General features: G+C 38.1%; 1 protein-coding gene across 2 annotated transcripts in view; it reads left to right on the top strand.

Moving 5' to 3' along the window:
• Positions 1-19,541, top strand: part of KCNK2 (potassium two pore domain channel subfamily K member 2) — a 193,189-nt gene that overhangs the window by 150,256 nt on the left and 23,392 nt on the right. For both annotated transcript variants that reach the window (XM_047840631.1, XM_047840633.1), the window contains exon 6: positions 3,068-3,207. In XM_047840631.1, coding sequence (XP_047696587.1) covers positions 3,068-3,207 — 140 coding nt within the window. The remainder of the gene's footprint in view (positions 1-3,067; positions 3,208-19,541) is intronic.

Genomic DNA, 19,541 nt, shown 5'->3' with positions numbered 1-19,541 from the left:
TATTTTTATTACCATCTGTCTATTCCCCTATAATGATTAGCCAGGAAGGTCTGAAAATGGAAAGGACTTGTGCACGTATTTTCAGTGGCAACAAAGAAAACAGCAGTGAGGTGACTGTTCCTGCCAAGTGGGTGAGGAACCCAGGAGGGGAGGGCGGGTTGTAGCAGACTGAGGCTGCAGCTCAGGAGTCTGTGGAAAGAGGGGAAAAAATGATAAGGGTGGCAGAATAGAGATGGGGGTGGGGGGCACAGGCAGCAAATCCAGGACAGAGACATTACCCGAGGTTCTGAATAAGCAAAAGACCCATGTACAGGTTTCCTGAATGTAGCTAGACTAAAATTAATGCTTCCAACAGCCAAAAAAAAATTTTTGTTGATGTTTCCTAATTTAAAAATAAGACCAACAGCCCCTTTTAAGCAAGTTATCTTGACATTACAGATATTTTAATTTGGATTCTTGGATCAAGCGGATGGAATAGAGTGGAAATTAATTCATAAACCTTAGAGAGGACTTATGAGTTGTTTGACAACACTCCTGTATACATCATTTTTCCTTAGATCATTTGCCTGCCGGTATTTCATTCCTAAGAGCAGCAGTTGAGAATGGGAAGCATTCCCCACCCCCACCCCCAGGCTTAGAATCCACCAAAACTTGTGGGATGAACACTTTACCCAAATATAGACCTTTCAGTGATTAAGCTAATTTACTCTTTTCAAACTGTGACATCCTGTTTATAAGAAAGAAGACTTATAAAAAGTCATCTTGAGTATGAACTAACTTTTAAAATCAACATCTTGGTGAACTTATGTGTTAAGTGAGTCACAGCTATTTGGATGAAGACTTTCTGGTTTTGAAAGAGAAAGTACTCGGAAAAAAATGTCATTTTGGTTTCTTTGAAATGGAAACATTTGAAAAATGGAATTCGCTAGAGAGCCTATCGTATAACAAGTTTCCACACACAACTTCTTAAGTCACTTCTGTGAATTTGTAGAACTGCATTCCCTGTGGGCCAACTCTTAACCATCATGAGATGCATTTGGCCTCCACAATCCTTCCCAGAAATGGTATTTTTGAAAATTTTACACAAGGTAAAATTTTTACCATATTTTGAAGGTGATATTATTTACTTTGGAAACTGTGCTTTTCAGATTACTCTTTGTCCCCAAAGAAAGCTGAACTTGTGTCTGTTACTTGCCCAAGAGAAAAATGTTCTCTTTTTACTCTGACCCCTTTATATTTGACAATGTCATTGTGGACAACTCATAGTCTAATATGTATATAGTAATGCTTCTTTTCGACTTTGTATTTGACTTTCATGCATACTTGCTATTTATCAGCTGTTCTCCCTAATAGACGGATTGAACCTTTGTGAATGGAGTACATCTGTGACCCCTCTAAGCATCTAATCTCCGTGCTGTTGATACCACAATCCTGATCTCTTGCTCTGCCCTGTTGAACGTTAGATCTGTATGTAAGGATCCATCCTTCACCTGTTGGTACCGCAAGCACTTCAAACCTATCATGTACCAATTTGAATTACTTTTTTTTTTTAGTCACTATTCCTTCCCCTGTGTTTCCCGTTCAGTTACTGTCATCATCTCCCAAAAGAGGAGCTCTGGTCATCCTAGAGCCCTTCCTTGATGATGCTGCCTCTAATACCTTTTCTTTCCATTCCAGCCCTAACTCAAGCACAATAACCTCTTGGGTAGTTCAGAACAAAAGTTTTTCGTGAGACTTTCCTTGTGAACCTGCCTTCTCTGCTGCTGGATCTTTCTGAGCATAGGGTCAAACATGAACATAAGACTTATCACCTATAAACTTTACCTCCACCCCATCGTGTTAGGAACAAGTTTTTGCAATCTGACACAATTCACTTTTTCTACATTCCTCTCTTCTACCCATCTCCTCCCCGGCCCCCATCCATATGTAGAGTTAGCTACTAAAAGTCCTTTGAATATGCCGTGTATTTATACACTGAACTTTTCTCTGTTTTTATCTTCATTACTGAAGACCCCCTTTTCTCTTCTTGCCTTTCCCCTTCCAGAAGTAAAAATCATTTCTTCCATGTCCTCTCACAACACTTTTTTATTCTTATTTGCTATCCCTTGATCTACCCCATTATGGGAAATTGTCTATGTGAGGCTTTCTCAGAGTAAATTATGAATTTCTGCAGAGAGAGACCTGTTCCTCTCTCTTGTGAAGAGAAGTAACTGTTTTCAGTGTTGGGGAATTAATAAGTGCCCCATTAATATGTGCTGAGGTAGGGATGTGTTGAAATGTATTCAGATTCTCATAGGTGCAGCTTTTGTACCAAATGGATGGAGAAGCAACAAAGATTAGAGTAAAGCAGAAGAGGTCCTTTGCTAATTTTGTCTTGACAGCTAAGGATTTAAATTTGTGACCTGCATGGGAATTCCTCTAAAAAGTCAGAAAATAACGAACGGCAATATCATCTACAAATTACTGTGTGTTCCATATAGACCCACTGACGCATTGTCTCAGGCATTTGTTATCAATCCATTGTATTGGTGATTTTAGAATAAGAGCCACTTTCTGACCAGGTTGACTTTGTATTGATTGGTAACCATATATTGATTGGCAGTAATGTAAATACGCTAAGGCAAATGCATACCCCAAAAGGTGTCATTTCTGTCTTCTACATGTTCAGTAGATGTGGAAAGAGAAACCAGTACACATGGAATAATGAACCCCTAGACTAGCTAAACAAAAAAAGAAATCTAGAACAAAGAAAAATCATTATGACCTAGAGATGTAATGAACAGCCTCATTAAGAAGAACCTAGTGACTGAAATATAACACTGGATGCTGGATGTTAACTTACTGGAATTAAAACAAAAACTTAAAAAAAAAAAAACAAAACTTGCGACTCATTCTTGAAAAATAGAAAAGGAGAGGAAAGAATTCCATATGAAGACAATAACCTGGATCAATTGACAAGATTTCTGTTTTGCAAGCCAAAATTCAGTTGGTACTTTTAGCAAATATCCATATTAATTACTTTCATGAATACAAAGTTATTTTGTCCTGCTTTATTTTTCTCACACAGGTGGATCGGATATCGAATATCTAGACTTCTACAAGCCTGTCGTGTGGTTTTGGATCCTTGTAGGGCTCGCTTACTTTGCTGCTGTCCTGAGCATGATTGGGGACTGGCTCCGAGTGATATCCAAAAAGACAAAGGAAGAGGTAAGAATTAAGAAGCGTGCAAAAACACTCCTATTTAGCTAATTCAGTACAAATCATTTTTCATCTTTTTTGACATTTATTGTTTACAATAATGTTACAATTATGTTTGACACAATTGTTTACAATAAATGTTACTTAAAATGTTTAACATTTATGTTTGGTGTATATTTGCTGTATGTTAAAGTATAATTCAGTTAACAAATATTTGCTTAACACCTCTGTGTACTAGATGCTATCAAGGTGCTGAGGCTAATTTATAATGAAAAAAAGATGTAATTTAAAATATTTTCTTCACCATTTTTTTTCCTTTTTCTTTTGTTTTATTTCTTTTTTTTTCTTAAGGTCACAAAGTAAATGTTATTCCATAAAGAGAAATACAATAGAAAATGTTTATGTCAAGGGGCACCTGGATGGCTCAGTTGGTTAAGCATCTGAGACTTAGGCTCAGGTCACGATCTCGCAGTTCATGGGTTTGAGCCCCACGTCAGGCTCTGTGCTGACAGCTCAGAGCCTGGATCCTGCTTTGATTCTCTGTCTCCCTCTCTCTCTCTCTCTCTGCCCCTCCCCTATTCACACTCTGTCTCTCTCTCAAAAGTAAAATAAACATTTAAACATTTTTTTAACAAGAAAATGTTTATGCCAAGATGTCAATAGCATGAAAAAGTGAATGTGTCATGTAATATTGAATTTTTTAACTATATTAAATTTTTCCTCCTTTCTTATGTTGCTATAAATGTGTGCAAGTACACACATGTATGCACACATATGTACCCAAAGCTGTATGCCTTAAGGCCAGTTTCCCTGCATACAGATGTCAGGTGTTCAAAAGATACCCTTTTACCTATTTTGTACAACTATACACACAGAAATGAACATTAGAATCTTGACTCATGAAATTTTGGAAAGTTTAAAGTTTAAATCTTGATCTTGAAATTTTATACTTTGGAAATTACATTTTGATTTCATGTTTATAGACCCAGGAGTATTATCAGTTTGAGGGACACAGTAGTGTTTTATTATGATTTCTGTATTTTTAGTTTGTAGATTTTAGCCAACTCTACCACTTTTTTGAGAAAAACAAATCTGTAAAACCTTCAGTTATTACATCCATTATCTTCCTTTAATTACCCCTCCATTTCATTATCTGGTGTTCATATGCTAGGAGACACCTGGTGTCAAAATCTTTAATACAGCAAAGGTGATTCTTTAAACATAAACCCAAGAGAAATAGACTATGATAGGAAATGATAAAATCCATTTCCTCTACAAATACTTTCTTGAAACTCATCAAGTCATATAATTTGTTACCAGTACCCTAGGTGTCTATAGTAATTAGAACGACTGTAAGTGATTCAGCACTCCCTTCATGGGTACCATATTTCTCAATTAAAAACTCACATAGTCTGTATGCATTAATTTATATCTTAGCTGCACCATAAAACCAAATATTTTATTATAAACAAATCATGAAGATAATTTGCCTGACATTCTGATTTAAATCATGTGAAAAGTTCTGCTTAGAACAGGACCCCAGTTGATTCACCTCCATCTTAGACTTTGTGTGTGTGTGTGTGTGTGTGTGTGCGCGCGCGCACGCGTGCGCGCACAAGGCAGAGAAAGAGAGAGAACGTGAGGAAGAGAATATTGTAATTGTTTTAACTTTGGTGTACTTTTAAGGATCTTGAGATGCTACAGGAGAAAAGGAAATTGAAGCTAAGAAATGTTTCGGATAACATAGCTAAAAAGAAAATTTCTCAAACCTCTAGCCATAAACAAGATTTTAAATGGATTTTTAAAACACACACAAGTATTTATTTTTTAATTAATTAATTTTTAAAATTTGCGTATAGTTGGCACACAATGTTGCATTCGTCTCAGATGTACAACGTAGAGATTCAACATCTCTACACAAGCATAGCTACCGTCTGCCACCATACAACGCTGGTACGAGATCACTGACTATGTTCCCCGTGTGGGACTTTCCATCCCCGTGCCTTACTCATTCCGCAACTGGAAGCCTGTACCTCCCAGTCGCCTTCACCCATTTTGCCCATCCCACCCACCCCCCTTCCCTCTGGCAACCACCAGGTTTTTTTCTTTGTATGTGTTGGTCTGATTCTGACAAGCATTTATTTTGTAAATAAAATAGAATTGAACCGAACATATCTTCTTCAGATAGATAGGAGACGTTTTGTGAAAGGCACATACACACATATTATAAAAACACTATATATTATATACACACATGCATATACACATACTAAGATTATTATGGATCACAGTCAAAAAGTGTAAAAGCCAGTAAGGCGCATATAGAACAGAGGGAAATTTTATTTTTATTTTATAGCATAGACTATTTGATCAGAGTTTGAAACCTGTATTATTAAAAACCAGGGCTTTGTGTGATAGGACTAGCTGGTACAAAGCCTGAATATCCTTTTCCAGAGTAATGAGATAATGATCTGCAGGAGTCCCGCCATCACACACATGAATGATGAGGGGCTGAAACAACAGACATTTATTTTCTCACGGTCCTGGAGGCTGGAAGTTCATAGTCAACATGCCAGCAGGCTTGGTTTGTGGTCAGATCTCTCTCTTCAGCCTACAGATGCTGCCTTCTCCCTGTGTCTTTACATGGCCTTTTCTCTGTGCACGTGCATGGAGAGAAAGCTCTGGTGGCTTTTCCTCTTCTTTGTAAGGACATATGTCCTATCAAATCAGCAATGCACACTTATGACCTCATTTAACCTCAATGACCTCCTTAAAGGTCGCATCTCCAAATACAGTCACATGGAGAGTCAGGGCTTCAACATGTCTTTAGAGGAGACAGTTTGGGCCATCACACCATCTTTTGAAATAAATTTAAATTTCTACATGAACTGGCTTGTGTAACGTGAAAAACAAGTTCATGTGCCTTCTTATGAGTGATCTTCTTGATTCTCAAACAGAAGTATGAGATGCGTCACCCTGTTTTCGTGCTATTAAACAGTGAAACATAGTAAACATTGCTTTTTTCTTACCACAAGTCTCTTAGCTTTCACTTAACCTTTTGAGTAACTTGTGGTTTCTGGTGACTGCATCTGCAGAAAGCTCATGTGAGTCAAGACCATGAGCGAAAGTTAACTTGAACCCTCCTGGAGCTGCAGCCACAGCTGCTCTGGACAGTGGCGCCAATTAAAATGGAGCCATGGGTTTGAGCAGATGTGTGTTTTCTAATTTATTTAAAATGCAATGTAGAGGGTGGGAGGGTGGGAGGGAGGGTTGATGGGTATTGAGGAGGGCACCTTTTGGGATGAGCACTGGGTGTTGTATGGAAACCAATTTGACAATAAACTTCACATATTGAAAAAAATAAAATAAAATAAATTGCTCTAGAAAAAAAAAGAAAGAAAGAAAAGAAAAAGAAATAAATAAAATGCAATGTAGAGAAATGACAAAATTGGGTTACAAATTCAACAGGGGAATGGGACAGACGATTTATAATTTACCTACAGATTATCAGAGCCAAAGTTTTTACCAACGAAAATACTACAAACATTTCTACAGCAATGGAAGAAGGATTATGAGATCATTTTAGTTTTGAAATAACTCACTAGACAGCATAATGGAATAAAACACAACTAAATACAATCTACTCATCTTAACATAGATGAAACGTGCGTGCTGGGTGACTGTTCACTCTGGATTCCTTACCTTCTGTACCTAAACCATTCCAGATGCTGTAACCTCTACAAACTTCCTACATTCCTAGAAGCAACAAGGTTATGTCTGGCTTTCAGTTTTGATGAATAAAAATGCAAATCTTTATTTTTGATAACTTGAAATTTTCCCTATTAAAAAATGTTAGCTAATATAGAATATACAAAATAATACATAGTATTAAATTTCCAAGTGATAATATTAAAAACATTCTTTCCCTGAATGAAAATATTTTGCCTACCAATGTCTCCATTACATATTATTTTTTGTTTTTGTTTTCTGTATTCTTTTAAAAAAACTTTTTTAATGTTTATTTTTGAGAGACAGAGAGAGAGCAGGGGAGAGGCAGAGAGAGAGGGTGACAGAATCTCAAGCAGGCTCCACACTGTCAGCACAGAGCCCAATGCAGGGCACGAACTCACAAACTATGAGATCATGACCTGAGCCAAAACCAGGAGTCGGATGCTTAACCAACTGATCCACCCAGACACCACTGTTTTTTGTATTCTTAAACCATACCATGAGTATCAGTTGAGTATAATTATAGACCTCTACTCGTATGTGGCCTTATTTCTGTTTTTTTTAAAGAGGATTTTTTTTTAACATTTATTTATTTTTGAGACAGAGAGAGACAGAGCATGAATGGGGGGAGGGCCAGAGAGAGAGGGAGACACAGAATCTGAAGCAGGCTCCAGGCTCTGAGCTGTCGGCACAGAGCCAGATGCGGGGCTCGAACTCACGGACCGTGAGATCGTGACCTGAGTGAAGTCGGACGCTCAACCGACTGAGCCACCCAGGCGCCCCTTATTTCTGTTTTTTTTAATGCTAAAGCATATTGTTTCCAATGATGACTAATTTTAATGAAAATATTATGGTCAGGAATTAGAAAAAATGGGTTTTGATGAACATGCTGAAATGAAATATGTTAGTATAGCTGATGCACCTGAAATATTTGCAGAAGAAATTAGTTGAAGCAACACTGCATTATTTCAAAATGTCATATATAATTACAGTTGATGTGCATTCCTCAAGGATAATAATAATGACCTCTACAAAAGTGTTTACTTGTTTCATTATCTTTAAAAGTTTAATGGAGAGTAGGCATAGGTTCAACGCTAAGAATTGGTATGACCAATGATCTTTTCCTGTGAAGCTGTGTACCCCCTTCTGAAGAAATGATGTTTCCATTTAGAAAATAAAGATTATTTAAGTATTCTGGATAATACAGTAATACCGCTATCTGAGACAGGTGTAATAAAAGTAAGATGTGACCACAAAAGTCACAAGGGAAATTTTTAAGAAAGCACAGAATAGCACATCCTTATTATACATAGTTGGCTACTGTTCACATTCCTTGAGTTTGACACGCCTGTGATTTCTGTAGAGTTCTTGTATTGATGTATATGTTCCCGTATCTGGAGTGTTCCTGTCCATAGGTGAGATGAACGCCACCACAGCCCCCACCACAGAACGCCAGTGTTGTCAGACCATGTGGCACTACAGCTGGCTACAGTGAGTGGACAGCCCAGCGTCACTTCTTTACCAATATCATGTGGGTTTTTTTTTAAGTTTATTTTGAAAGAGAGACTGTGGGAGGGACAGAGAGAAAGGGAGGCACAGAATCCCCAGCAGGCTCCGCACTGTCAGCGCGGAGCCCTATGCAGGGCTCGAAGCCATAAACCTGTGAGATCATGACCTGAGCCGAAACCAACAGTCACTTAACCGACTGAGCCACCCAGGTGCCCTGACCAATATCCTGTTGTTGACTCTCTGGAGGTGTTCGTGCAAATGGAGACGCTCACCTTAGTAGGTTGGCCTTACATCATAGTAAGAAAACTGCCTTTGGGGGGAACTGTAGTTCCAGAAGCCTTTAAAGGCTGTGCCCAGAACTTCTTTTGCCCCAGGGACCTGAGAATATGGAGGAAGATGGTTTTCTTCTTGTGCCTAGCTTGTGGCAGCATGTGGTCTTGCCCTAATCTCACTCGGGATGGCGATGCCTCCCTTCTGTGAAACAGCTGGGACTCGGCAGCAGGATTTCTTGTCTCGGATGAGCAATTAAAGAGTATTTGTGGCCTGAGTCCTGGAAGAGTAGCAGCCGACCACTTTCTTGTTATTTTGTTTGGGAGAAGTGCTTTGAATACGAAAGGCTTTATATGCCATTTGAAATAGGTTAGGCTTTATTCTGAAAACCTTGGAGAGCCACTGGAGGATTTTAAGTACGTGGAATGAATGATCTTGTCAACAGTGAGGAAGATGGATCAGAAATGAAGCTGGATGCAGACGATCATTCAGTAGCGATGATTGATTGCGAGAATCCAGGTTCTGTAGAATGAAGACTCTACGGTGCCAGCAGGACGGGGATGAAAGCACGGGCTTCAAAACTATTTGGGGGATAGAAGGAATAGAATGTGGCAACCCATTAGCTTTGGGCAGTAAAGAGAAAAAGAGGATGACATGTTTCTGGCTTCCGATGGAATTAGGGAACACAGGAAAAGGAGACAGTCTGGAGGCAGAATGAAGATGATTTGGACACGCTGTCTTTGAAGGATGTGTTGGATGTCAGGTGGCTAATTCAAGTGTGAACAGTGGTAGAAGGATGGGAGCTGGAGAGATAGTTTGGGGGGTCATCACTACATAAATGACAATGTAAGTTGGCAGTAGGATAAATTCACCTAATCGAGATTTGTAAAGTAAGCCAACAAGAGAGCTAAAAATGGAACCTGGAGTGATACCTTCATTTAAGGTGGGGGAGGGGGGTGGAATACAGACACTGTAAAGGACTGCTTAGCAAATAATATAGTCAAATATATTGATTCACGATAGGATCTGTTGGAAGGACAAAAGAGTTGAGGTTTTGAAGAGAGGATAATTGAAGTGATGGATAAGATTGGCTAAGGACAATGGGGGAAGAAAAGGAATCTAAGGAAAGCCGAACGCAATAAGATAAAATAGGTAAGTAAAGTAACTAGAATTCCCTATGAGGTTGTGCTCCAGGGGCACCACTCCTGTAAAGAAAAAAAATGTAAATATTGTCTTGGAATGGTGCCATGCACTGGGCATACTCTAAGATAGATCTTTGGGCACATCAAGCACAATTCCCAAGAGCCACATTCAATGTTTTCTTATGGAGATAGGAGCCCTCGGAGCACAAATAAAAGAAGATTGTGTGTCTCCACTGCTATCTGGGTTGAGCAGTGTTAGCAGCCCTGATCCTGGGTACTGCTGGGCATGCACATGTGGTAAGTATGGACCGTGATCGGGTGGGAGGTGAGCTGTGACAGTGAAGATACTGGAGGCGTAGAGACCAGTTAGGAGATTATTTAACATCTGATTCATTCCTAAAGCATTCATTCCTAAAGCATTCATGATCTCAAGGCTCTGTGCTGGGCATGAAACCTACGTAAAAACAAGATAAATAAGAAAGACTTACTAAGTACTATATGATGTGTGCCGCATTAGGTTCTGGGAGTAACTCTTCATTGGTGTTAGTTTGAGGCTGGTATCCTTATTGGGAAGATTCCATAGGTGGTGTATTTCCTAGTTGATATTTATAATTTTGCTTTTACTTTTGTTCTAGAGGTAGAGAAAGGAGTTTTGACTAAGAAGGTACTTAGTCTCTGATTAGTTCTAAAAGAGTCTGCCTTTACTTTTTTTTCCTTTCTCTTCCCCCATCCCCCCTTTCCAACCTTCCTTTCTTTAACCTTCAAACAACATATCAGACTTTGTAGTTGTTGCTTTGATTTCCAACATTGGGGAGAGGGGCATTTTTTCTGGTCTATTTTTATTCTATTTTATTTCTTCTCTGTTGAGATACTAAAATAATCATAAATGAAGCTGGACTATGGATACAATATACAGTAATCATAGACACCGTAGGTTTAGATTTCAATGCATATAACTTTGGTTAAAGGGTAAGAATAAAATAAAACAGAGGCAGGCAGTACCACAAAGTGTTATTTAAGATACGCAGATGGGGCGCCTGGGTGGCTCAGTCAGTTGAACATCCAACTCTTGATCCCAGGTTGTGGGATCAAGTCCCACGTCAGGCTCCATGCTGATGGTGGAGTCTGCTTAATATTCTCCCTCACTCACTCTCTCTCTCTCCCCCCTTCCCTCCCTCCCTATGCCCATCTCACCTGCTTGTGCTCTCTCTCTCTAAAATAAAAAATAAAATAAAATAAGGCAGATATAAAGGGCCCTACTTTTCTATCCTATGGGGAGGGAGGCGCCCCTCACTGTACTATGGAGAAGAGCTCAGAACAATCAGACTTTGGGGTGCCTGGGTGGCTCAGTCGGTTGAGCGTCCAACTTCAGCTCAGGTCACAATCTCGCCGTCCGTGAGTTCGAGCCGCGCCTCGGGCTCTGGGCTGATGGCCCAGAGCCTGGAGCCTGCTTCCGACTCTGTGTCTCCCTCTCTCTCTGCCCCTCCCGCGTTCATGCTCTGTCTCTCTCTGTCTCAAAAGTAAATAAACGTTAAAAAAATTTAAAAAAAAAAAGAACAATCAGACTTTGAGGTCACGTGGTGAACTCTGCCTGGTTGTGCTAAGGAGACGGGTCCTTCTCATTCCAGGTCCAGCTACCTACTTAGTAAATAGAAATTTGGAAAGTCAAATAAAAATAAATAAAAGAACAAATAACAATGTAAAACTTAAATTATGTTTTGAGGTAACAGTAACTTTTTTATACCAGTACATCTCTAATTTCTAAATGAATTTTATGGACAGCCATTTCTGTAGAACCAAGACCCCAAGTTATGTCTCTGGTTCATCTCAGGATTATACTGCATACCATGAACCTTAGTGGGTACAACGTTAAGAAGTCCTTACCAGTCAAATCATATGCTGAAAACAAAATAAGATTTGAGAGTAGTAAAAATGGAAATACTTTTCTTCTACAATATACTTCATTTCTTTTTCAATATTAAATGAGATAATGATGCAAAGTGCTTGGCTGTCTAATAATTACTATGAAGGAAACTGAAGCACAGGCGGTAAGATTACTTGCTTAAGGTTATAAAGGTAGTAAGTGTTAGAATAAGTAATCAACCCGGATGGTGTAACTCCGTGGCCCAACCTTTCTGCCTCGCTGCCTCCCAAGGGCCAAAAAAAGTTAGTTGTGTGTTACCGTTATCGTTCTTTTTCTCTTCTTTTCATGTGATATGTAGGTGATATCAGCACATTACAAATAAGTACCCAAATCTGACCCATCTTCTACTGTGTATCTACAGAGAAGGGCTTTGTGAATTTAGTTTGGTCACTGGTTGTGTTATGGGTCAGGTCAGTGATCTCTTGAAAACTAAAGTTTTAACATTTTTTTAAACGAGTGGAAATGATTTGTATGATTTCTGAAAAGTGCATGGGCTCTGAAGCCCTTAGAAGAGATTAATACATCTTACCTATTTGCTAGCTTTGCAAACCTCACCAAAATACCTAAGCTCTCTGAGTCTCCGTTTTCTTATAAAGTAAGATTTAACCTCCTTTGTGAGGCTGCTTTATAAAGACTCAGTGGGTAGATTGGGGGGTGTGGCTAAATGCTTACTAGATACTTGTTCTTTTCCTCATGGGTCTGTGAAGAAATTAGCATCAAATTATTTTCACAAATCAAATAATTGTATAAAGTTCTAATACTATCAATACTAACCATCAGTTCAATATATATCATTATGTATTATTCTAAAATGCTGTGAGTGCTTATATGTCTAAGTGTCTCTCATCTGGTTGAAATAAAAAGTCAACATAAAAGAAGAGGTAAACAAGAAACCATTATGGGTATACATATTGCTAGAATTTAAACACAAACCCTGAGTCCGTTTGAAAAGTCTAGGAAAAAGTAGGTGCAAGAATTTCAAGTATGTTGGGTGTTCTCTGGACTTGAAAACTAGGTTCTGCACTAAGTGTTCCTTAAATCTACCTACATTACTATTATCTTAATTCTTTTCTTGAATTAAAGCTGTAGATTTTCTGGTGTTCTGACATGTGGTCTGAGGAAGAATCCATTTGTAGTTTTCCTTTTATTAAGGAAAGAGTAGTTCAATTGTTACTTAAAAAAAACATGCAGGAATATTCCTTTCTTTTTTTTTCCTCCTTTAGATTGAACCTTTACTATTTATAAATTGCAACTTCTTTTTGCTTCAGGTATTTCACAGAATGTCACCCAGTAATGGAAATTCAGAGTAATTTTTTTCTATTCATTTGTACATAATAGGAAAATAACTTAAGTTAATAGTTTTTGCCTCAAAGCACTTCATAGGTAATTTTATTTTCTTTAGCTAGAGAGCATATTATGGGGATTTAATGCATCAAGATATAATGTTATCTGTCTCTTTTGACTGTTTTGATTCTGCCATCTGTTCTGAGAATTTGTGTTAGGAAAAGTGGTCACCATGAACTTTGCTTTCAAAATTGTTTTTGGACTTTCTTCATCAGACCAAAGCATTGTGCTTGCCTGTATTCAGAGCTAAAATCAATCAAATCCTGCAAAACATCAAACTTGTGTTTGCTAAGAACACAAGTAAGTGTGTTTTCAAAGATGGATCAACAAAATAAATTTGTTTTTAGTTCCTTTTCATAGATGGCTCTTCCTAAAAGAATATTTGTTTGTAGTTGGTTGGAGCTGAGTAGGGGGCCCACTTTGAAGTTTAATCAGGGATTATTTGATCATCTTTTGCAACAAAGTATGGTGATTTGTTTCACATTCAGTGGATGACACCCTAATTGTAGAAAAGGAATTTAGTTCTTCCTGCCTAAACTTGATATGAACCAAAAGAATGGCTTCCAATTAATCATGATGTGTGTGTGTGTGTGTGTGTGTGTGTGTGTGTGTGTGTACCTCCCCCGCTCGCTCGTTCTCTTGTCTCTCAAAAAAAAAAAAAAAAAAAGAAACATTAAAAAAATTTTTTTAAAGAACTGATATGAGCAGAACAGGAAGATTTCATTGCACCCATGAGCCCTTCAAAAGCTTACTTGCCTCTGGCACAATGACTATAGGAGATCATGGTACAGGTGTCAGCCTGGGTCCCTGAGTAACCACAGTGAACAGAGCCCGCTGCTGACATGTTGTGAGTGATTAGCATGAGTGAGAGATTAAATTTGGTTGCTTTAGGCTGCTAAATTTAAGGGATTGTTTGTTAGAGATTATAACCTCCTCTATTTTGACTAATCTGGTAAAATCATAAACATTGCTCTCATTCAAGGAAAGAGTGAGAATAATAATAATAATAATTGAGGGGATTAAAATTTTATGTCCCATGCACATATTTGGGGAATTTTATATTAGCTTCCAAATCTCTGATGGGTTTACATATATTCTCTGAATTGATAATATTAAGATATTATGTTACCTGTTTTTGTACTATTTAAGATTCACTAATAGTTTTATTAAAACAGAAGCATCAAGGTAAGAGTTGAAGCAACCTACTTTTTAAGGAAACTTTAGATGGACTTCAAATTGATGGAGACCAGATACTCCTATTTCTGTAAAAAAGCAGTCACTTCTTTCATTCAGGATTATATATTCATTCAAGATCAGGTCCAATAATATTGAATCTATTCTATATGTAAACTTCCCAGAAGAAAGAATCCTTTTTATGAAACTGATGTTGAGTTTCATAAAACCAATGCCTAACACCAAAGTGATCACAGATATAAAAGAGCAAATATCCTTATATTATTTTTGAAATGTATTAGGTTGAACTGTATGAAATTGTTGACATTCAATTACTTTTGAACTTAAGAATCACAGTTCCATATGGTTCAGCCTAATGTTCTAAAGACCCGTATTTACAAAGCAATCTCTTGGGGTACCTGGGTGGCTCAGTCAGTTAAGCACCTGACTTCGGCTCAGGTCGTGATCTTGCCGCTCATGAGTTCAAGCCCCACATTGGGCTCTGTGCTGAAAGCTCAGAGCCTGGAGCCTGCTTCCAGTTCTGTGTCTCCCTCTCTCTCTCTGCCTCTGTCCCACTCATGCTCTGCCTCTTTCTCTCAAAAATAAATAAACGTTACAAAACAATCTCTACAAATATTATAGTTTTCATATTATAAACTATACATTGGCATGTGACCTACACTCTTGGCAAAATCATACTTGGCTGGACATATCTTTATTCAGTACTTGGTTAAACCTTTCAAAATTCCATTGGATTATATACAAACTGTAAACTGATTATCTCAACTTGAAGAAGACCCATTGGTTATACTTGAATGTTCTACACATCTACCCTTGTTACACTTGTCAATTGTCACTCTAGCCTATAGTTCTGAGTTTCCCTTTTCTTTTCTCACCTGGCCACATCATAACTGCTGAAGCTCTCTCTGGGGCCACTTCACTCCAATCATGGATATAGATCCACACTTTATTCCTCTTAATACAGCTAATATGAGGCTGAGAAAATCTATAACTTTGCGGGGGGTTTGGAGATCGCCTAAGGGAATTATAGACCAGAAGTGGAAAACTTGATGCTAGGTAATCAAAGCGTATTGCTCCTAGAGACCACTAGTCATCATCTTCAAATGTCCCACCTCGGCCATTTCACTCCTCAACCTCTGGCTTCGTGGCATATTGTAGTGGTCTGCTTATCACTCTAGATGAGTTTATTTTGTTGGATATTCCCTCTCCTGAGTGCAGGAACCAAACAAGCACAAAACCAATTGATGTGATAGTAATATAATATATTCAATATATAAAAATGCACAACATATGCAAATATGCTCTGCCCCAAAAGGAGATATCCATTTAAATTATTCAACATGACATTGGATTGGTCCAGAGCATCTCCATTTGGGGTGCCTGGGTGGCTCAGTCGGGTCAGCATCTGACTCCTCATTTTGGCTCAGGTCACGATCTCATGGTTGTGAGGTCAGGCTTGTCGCTGGACATGGAGCCTGTTTAAGATTCATTCTCTCCCTCTCACTTTCCTCCTCCCCCACTTGTGCTTGAGCCCCTCCCTCCCCAGAAAGAAAGAAAGAAAGAAAGAAAGAAAGAAAGAAAGAAAAAGAAAGAAAGAGAAAGAAAGAAGGAAAGAAAGAAAAAGAAAGAAAGAAATTCCATTTTGATTGCTTCTTCAGGTGAGGTTGTTCTAAGAACTGGAGATAGGTATTTGATTACATGTGTCTGTGATAAAACAAACAAAACAAACACCCAAACAAACATGCTCACCAAAGTAGTTACTTTCATAATGTGGTGGATCCAACTGCAAGGGTAAATTCCAGCTCCAGAATATCAGGCTGCTTATGATCCCTGAAATGTCTGTGTTTTCATAGAAAGAAAGAAAGAAAGAAAGAAAGAAAGAAAGAAAGAAAGAAGGGAGGGAGGAAGAAACAAAAGCTTCTTACATCATGTAGCTGTTTATTCCTGCTGCACATAGTTGTTCATAACTGCTCTGGTTTTACTAGCTTCATAATTTCTCTATGCCAATAAGCACTTAGTTATCTTTTGAGGAAAATCTTATACAAAGGAATTTATTTTCAAAACTAAAAGCTATGTATATAAATATGGTGATATTCTTCATGGAATTTGTCACAAATGCCAAGGCTTGTAATGTGTCAGTGGTCCCTTCAGTTTCTTGGTGCCTATTTGTGAGAAGCTACGATATTTATTTCAGTGAGGGTATTTTTATGCTGTCTGATGCCATATACAAATAAAAGTCTTTGCACCTTACCAATCCCTCCATCAGGAACACTCTTCACTTTTTTCCAGAATTATCAGGCTCACTTACTAATATTTTCAAGTCTTTAAAAAAAAGAAAACAACTTCAGGGTTTCATCATGAAAACAAGTTTCCATTCCTAAAACAATTTTAGGGGAGAAAAATCTTCCTTATTAAAATAACCTAATCTGGGGCACCCAGGTGGCTCAGTTGGTTAAGCGTCTGACTCTTAATGCCGGCTCAGATCATGATCTCACGATTTGTGGGATCTATCCCCCCGTTGGCCTCTACACTGACGGCACAGAGCCTGCTTGGGATTCTGACTCTCCTTCTCTCTCTACCCCTCACCCCTGCTCTCAAAATAAATAAATAAATTTAAATAAAATAAAAAATCAAAATTGCAAATGTTAATAACTTTTTACTTCTTTAAAACACTCCCCTGCAATACTACCCCTCCATTCAGCATCTTTCCCATACTATCACGTATTAAAGAGAAAACAGTATTACAGGAATGCTTGATAGTTTAATTTAACTAAGAATTTGTTCAATGATTTTTTTTTTAATCTTTGGCTTTAGTAGTCTTTCTGCTTTTAGACATCAAAAGTGCTACTGCAGTAATCTGTGTTTGGGAGAGAACATTCATTTTTTTATCACATACCATTTTGTCAAGGAGGCCTACGCCTTGACCATCCTAGTGAAAGCTGAAATTCCTCTACCCCTAGCACTCTTGATTCTCCTTACTCCGGTCTATTTTTTCACTATAATTACCAACATCTAGCATTCTATGTGATGTACTCATTTATTAGATTTCATTGTTTATTTCCCGGTTCTTGTCCTAGAAGGTTTTGTTCTTAAGAGAAGGAACTTGTGTTACTTTACTTCATCAGAATCAGGTAAAACAGTCCTTGGCATATAGTAGACACTCAATAAATGCTTGTTGAGTTCAATGAATGAAAATTATAGAGATAAATCAATGGTTCAGATTCTAGAGGAAGGGGAAGAATTCAAAATCCAGAAAAATCTGGAGAAATCTAAAATAACTCAAGGAGTTTCTTTTTCACGCTTACTTTCAGTATTAGCATATCTTGTACTTCCTCAGTTATTTCACTCTGTCAAATCATGTTTTAATTTAGTTCATTTCTTAAATTTTCGGTAGAACCAAGGTATTCTTACTTTGGTGGTTCTTGTTCATTTTATCATTGCTTGTAGATACAAATAAGGTATAATTAATACTTAAGGGGTGGTTAATTTCATAATTAAATAGCTTGACATATAAGCTACTTAGAAGTTTCAATGGGCTAAAACTATTCATATTTCAGTAAAAAAAAACTTGAGCAACTACTGTAAGATGCAGTATGAAGTTTGATACTATCAAGCTAGAAGCTAGTGCAAAAGTTAGTCTCTATCTGCCAACAAAGGTCAGGAAAATCTCATTTTTATTCCTGATGTGATGGTTTTACGACAGGAAGCTTCTTGGCAATTTTAATACCTTTATGGTAGTTTGTTTTGTTTTATTTTTTTAATGTTGTTTTAAGTTTATTTATTTGAGAGAGACAGAGACAGCACGAGTGGGGAAGGCACAGAGAGAGGGGGAGAGAGAATCCCAAGCAGGTGCCACGTTGCGAGCGCAGAGCCTGATGCAGGGCTCTCACTCACAAAACCGTGAGATCGTGACCTGAGCCAAAACCAAGGGTTGGCCGCTTAAACAGCTGAGCCACCCAGGTGCCCCTGTTTTGTTTTATTCTAAAATAATTGATCCTTATTATTTTCTGCTGCTCTCTTAGAGAGTACCTTCCACTCCCATCCCCACCCCATATGAAATATTGCTTACAGGCAGTTGATTTTATTTTAAGCACCAGAAATTTTTCCAGAAGACTTGAATATTTTTATCTTTTCTATGCCACGTAAGATTGCAAACTTGCCGATTTGAAGGTCATTTATTTTATTTGAAAAGTGAAATACGTGCATAAGTGAAGAAAAATGCAGGCAGGAAAGGGGATTTGTGCCCAACGGACCTAGAGGACAATACACACAATAAGAGTACTGGATAAAGTGAAGAAGGTACTTAGAGAAATTGTTTTCTTAACATGAAAGTAATTTAATATGGAGTTCTAAAAGACGAATCTCTGTGTTTTCCAAGATCCCCAAGTGGAAAATATAGTTGCCTCTAATGCATGATGCGAAATAATCTACTGGTTTTTTTTAATTAGAAAACTTCTGAAGATGCTGGCTTCAAAATAGTTGTTAATTTCAAATAGCACAGGTTTTCTTCTCACATTGGAACTAACAGGAATATTCTTGATTGGAAATGGTGTGTCTGAGATTCTATTTCATCTGCTTGGGAATTCCAAATGAGCAGCTTTGGGAAAGAAGTAGTACCACTTCTTCTCCCCTCAATAATTTTACACACTAGGGGGCGCCTGGGTGGCTCAGTCAGTCAAGCATCCAACTCTTGATCTCAGATCAGGTCTTGATCTCAGAGTCATGAGTTCAAACCCCACAATGGGCTCCATGCTGGGCATGGATCCTACTTTTAAAAAAGTAGAAAGCAAGAAAAAAAGAAAAAAAAATGACACACTAAAAGATCCTCAAAACACTGATACCATTTCTGGCACTGACGTGCTAAATTATATATTTTATATTTGTGCCTCATGAATGACTACATGGAAAATAAAATATTTACAGTTTTTATAATTTGGGAGAGAAACATTTGGAAATGGCTGCTTGACTGGAGGAAAAGTGTTCCTGGCTTTGAGATGACATGTAGTTTTAAAAAAAAAAAACTTTTTTTTAATGTTTATTTATTGAGAGAGAGAGAGAGAGAGAGAGAGAGAGTGTGAGTGGGGGAGGGGCAGAGAGAGAGGGAGACACAGAATCCGAAGCAGGCTCCAGGCTCTGAGTTGTCAGCACAGAGCCTGAATGCAGGTCTCGAACTCATGAACCACGAGATCATGACCTGAGCCGAAGTCGGATGCTTAACCAACTGAGCCCCC

The sequence above is a fragment of the Prionailurus viverrinus genome, chromosome F1 (genome assembly GCF_022837055.1).
Source record: "Prionailurus viverrinus isolate Anna chromosome F1, UM_Priviv_1.0, whole genome shotgun sequence".
NCBI lineage: Eukaryota > Metazoa > Chordata > Mammalia > Carnivora > Felidae > Prionailurus > Prionailurus viverrinus.
Note: the sequence above shows the minus strand (reverse complement) of the source record. Positions and strands in the feature narration are given on the sequence as shown.